The sequence below is a fragment of the Fulmarus glacialis genome, unplaced genomic scaffold (assembly GCF_000690835.1).
Source record: "Fulmarus glacialis isolate BGI_N327 unplaced genomic scaffold, ASM69083v1 scaffold14206, whole genome shotgun sequence".
Lineage (NCBI taxonomy): Eukaryota > Metazoa > Chordata > Aves > Procellariiformes > Procellariidae > Fulmarus > Fulmarus glacialis.
Genome location: NW_009218861.1, coordinates 687 through 2,544, shown reverse-complemented (window position 1 = coordinate 2,544; position 1,858 = coordinate 687). Strand labels below are relative to the sequence as shown.

The 1,858-nt window shown below is 55.9% G+C and overlaps 1 protein-coding gene across 1 annotated transcript in view; it reads left to right on the top strand.

Annotated features, from left to right (window-relative positions):
- Positions 1–1,502, top strand: part of LOC104078520 (tensin-4-like) — a 13,150-nt gene extending 11,648 nt beyond the window's left edge. Inside the window, exons 12-15 of the mRNA XM_009580176.1 lie at positions 71–218; positions 449–517; positions 781–807; positions 1,373–1,502. Of these exons, the coding sequence (XP_009578471.1) occupies positions 71–218; positions 449–517; positions 781–807; positions 1,373–1,502 (374 nt within the window). The remainder of the gene's footprint in view (positions 1–70; positions 219–448; positions 518–780; positions 808–1,372) is intronic.
- The last annotated feature ends 356 nt before the right edge of the window (positions 1,503–1,858 follow it).

Sequence of the window (1,858 nt, the reverse complement as noted above, 5' to 3'; positions counted from 1 at the left end):
CCGGTGAGAGCTGAATGGTGATGGAAACGCAGCTCGCCCCTGACCGCACAGCTCTCTTCTTGCCTCTCAGCCTGCCAACGTGCTGATCTGCAGCACGTCAAGAAAAATTGGCCTGCTAGGACAAATCCGTGTTGCAATCCAGGGATGGACTTGATCCCTTCAGTTTACAGCACAGGGCACGATGCTGCGTACGTGAAGCTAGTGGCAACATCTCAAGAGTGGGAGGCAGGAGCCGGCTGAACCCAAGAGCTGCCTGCGCTTTGCCAGCTGCCAGCTCGGCGCCCAGCCCTGGGGAGCGGGACCCCCACACCCCCCGTCCCTCACACCCCCCGTTCCCAGCAGCCACGACAGTTTGAGAAGGGCTTAAATTGCAAATGCCCGTTTCTCCCACCAGCTCTGCCCAGGCACTTCCCTCCTCTAACGCCACGCTCTCCTCCTCCCCCGACAGGGTGTTTTTCAGGCGACACTACCCCTTGGCTGCCATCAGGTTTTGCGGGATGGATCCTGAGAACAGAAAGTGAGTTATCAGCTGCTCTGCAGGATGAGGGCATCCGTGCCGGTCGGAGCCGCCGCGGTGCTTGCTTCCCTGCGGTTCCCAGCGCGGCTCTGCTGCTCCCATCTCTGCACCGCTTAAAATCCCAAATCCCAACCACCGGCTGTGCAGCCCCTGCCCTGGGCTTAACGTGCTGGGTTTAGCTAAATATAAACCTGGACTTTGCAGCTGATGGAATGAGTTAAATATCACCCTCCTGAGCAAATCCAATTCTGTTCTTCCCTCAGGTGGCAGAAGTACTGCAAGTCCTCGAGGTAAGACCTGCGCAGGGACCTCCCGGAGCCGAAGCGTGCCGGTGGAAACCAGGGGGGAGATGCTGCTTTGGTGCAGCCTCGCCTCTCCTGCGGGTGCATTACATAGCTTTGCAGAGCAGCAAAGAATCAAAGCTTAAAAGTGAAGAGGGGATGCAATAAAAGTTAACGTGGTGGCACGATGAGATGTGGGACAGATAGCTGAAGCTTTGTGGGGAGTTTTGCTCTGTAGGTTTTAATGAGAGGCTTGGCTAAGCCCAGTTCTCCGCATCCCCTCATGTAGAAAGCCCCCGTCCAAATCCGTCAGCCTTCCCAGTGACTCGCTCTGGGCTCAGGAAGTGAGTTTATATCTGGCTCTACCTTGCGTTCAAGAAACTTTTCACAGCTGGGGAAGCCTTGCCAGAAACACTTCTCCTGGCTGTTTTGCTTCCAAGTAAACGTGATTGGGGAGCGGGCCAAGGTGGAATTGCTGGAACTGGGATTTTGCTTTTTGGCCAGGGCTAGTTTAAGCGTATTCCTTTGGATTCCTGAATTCAAACTACATAAGGCTCTCTCTCCTTTTTCAAAGGATCTTTGGGTTTGTGGCCAAAAGCCAGACAGATTCGGAGAACTTCTGTCACCTGTTTGCAGAGTACGACACCGTGCAGCCAGCGTTGCTTGTCATCGACCTTCTATGCAAGCTCCTGCCGGGCCCGTAGAGGACAGAAACCCTGGGACAGCTCAGGGCTGGCAGCTGCCCACACGCTGCCGAGCTTCTGCTGCTCACCTTTTCCTGCTTCTGGGTTGCATTTTGGCAACAGCTCATATTTATATTTTTTTTGTTACGTACCATCATGTCAAGAGTCTCAGTTAAAGATTTTAGACTCTGGTGGGATGAGATGTTCCTCCGAGACCCTCCACGGGGCATCGCGTGGCAGCGCTCGCCGCGGTGGCCAGCACGGGATGGCTGCCCGCAGGGAGCTGTGCCGGGCTGGGAGCGGAGCTGCGGGACGGGAGCCGTGCTCACCGTACGGATCCGCTGCCTGCCTCACCTGGCATGCACCGTCGCTTTTCT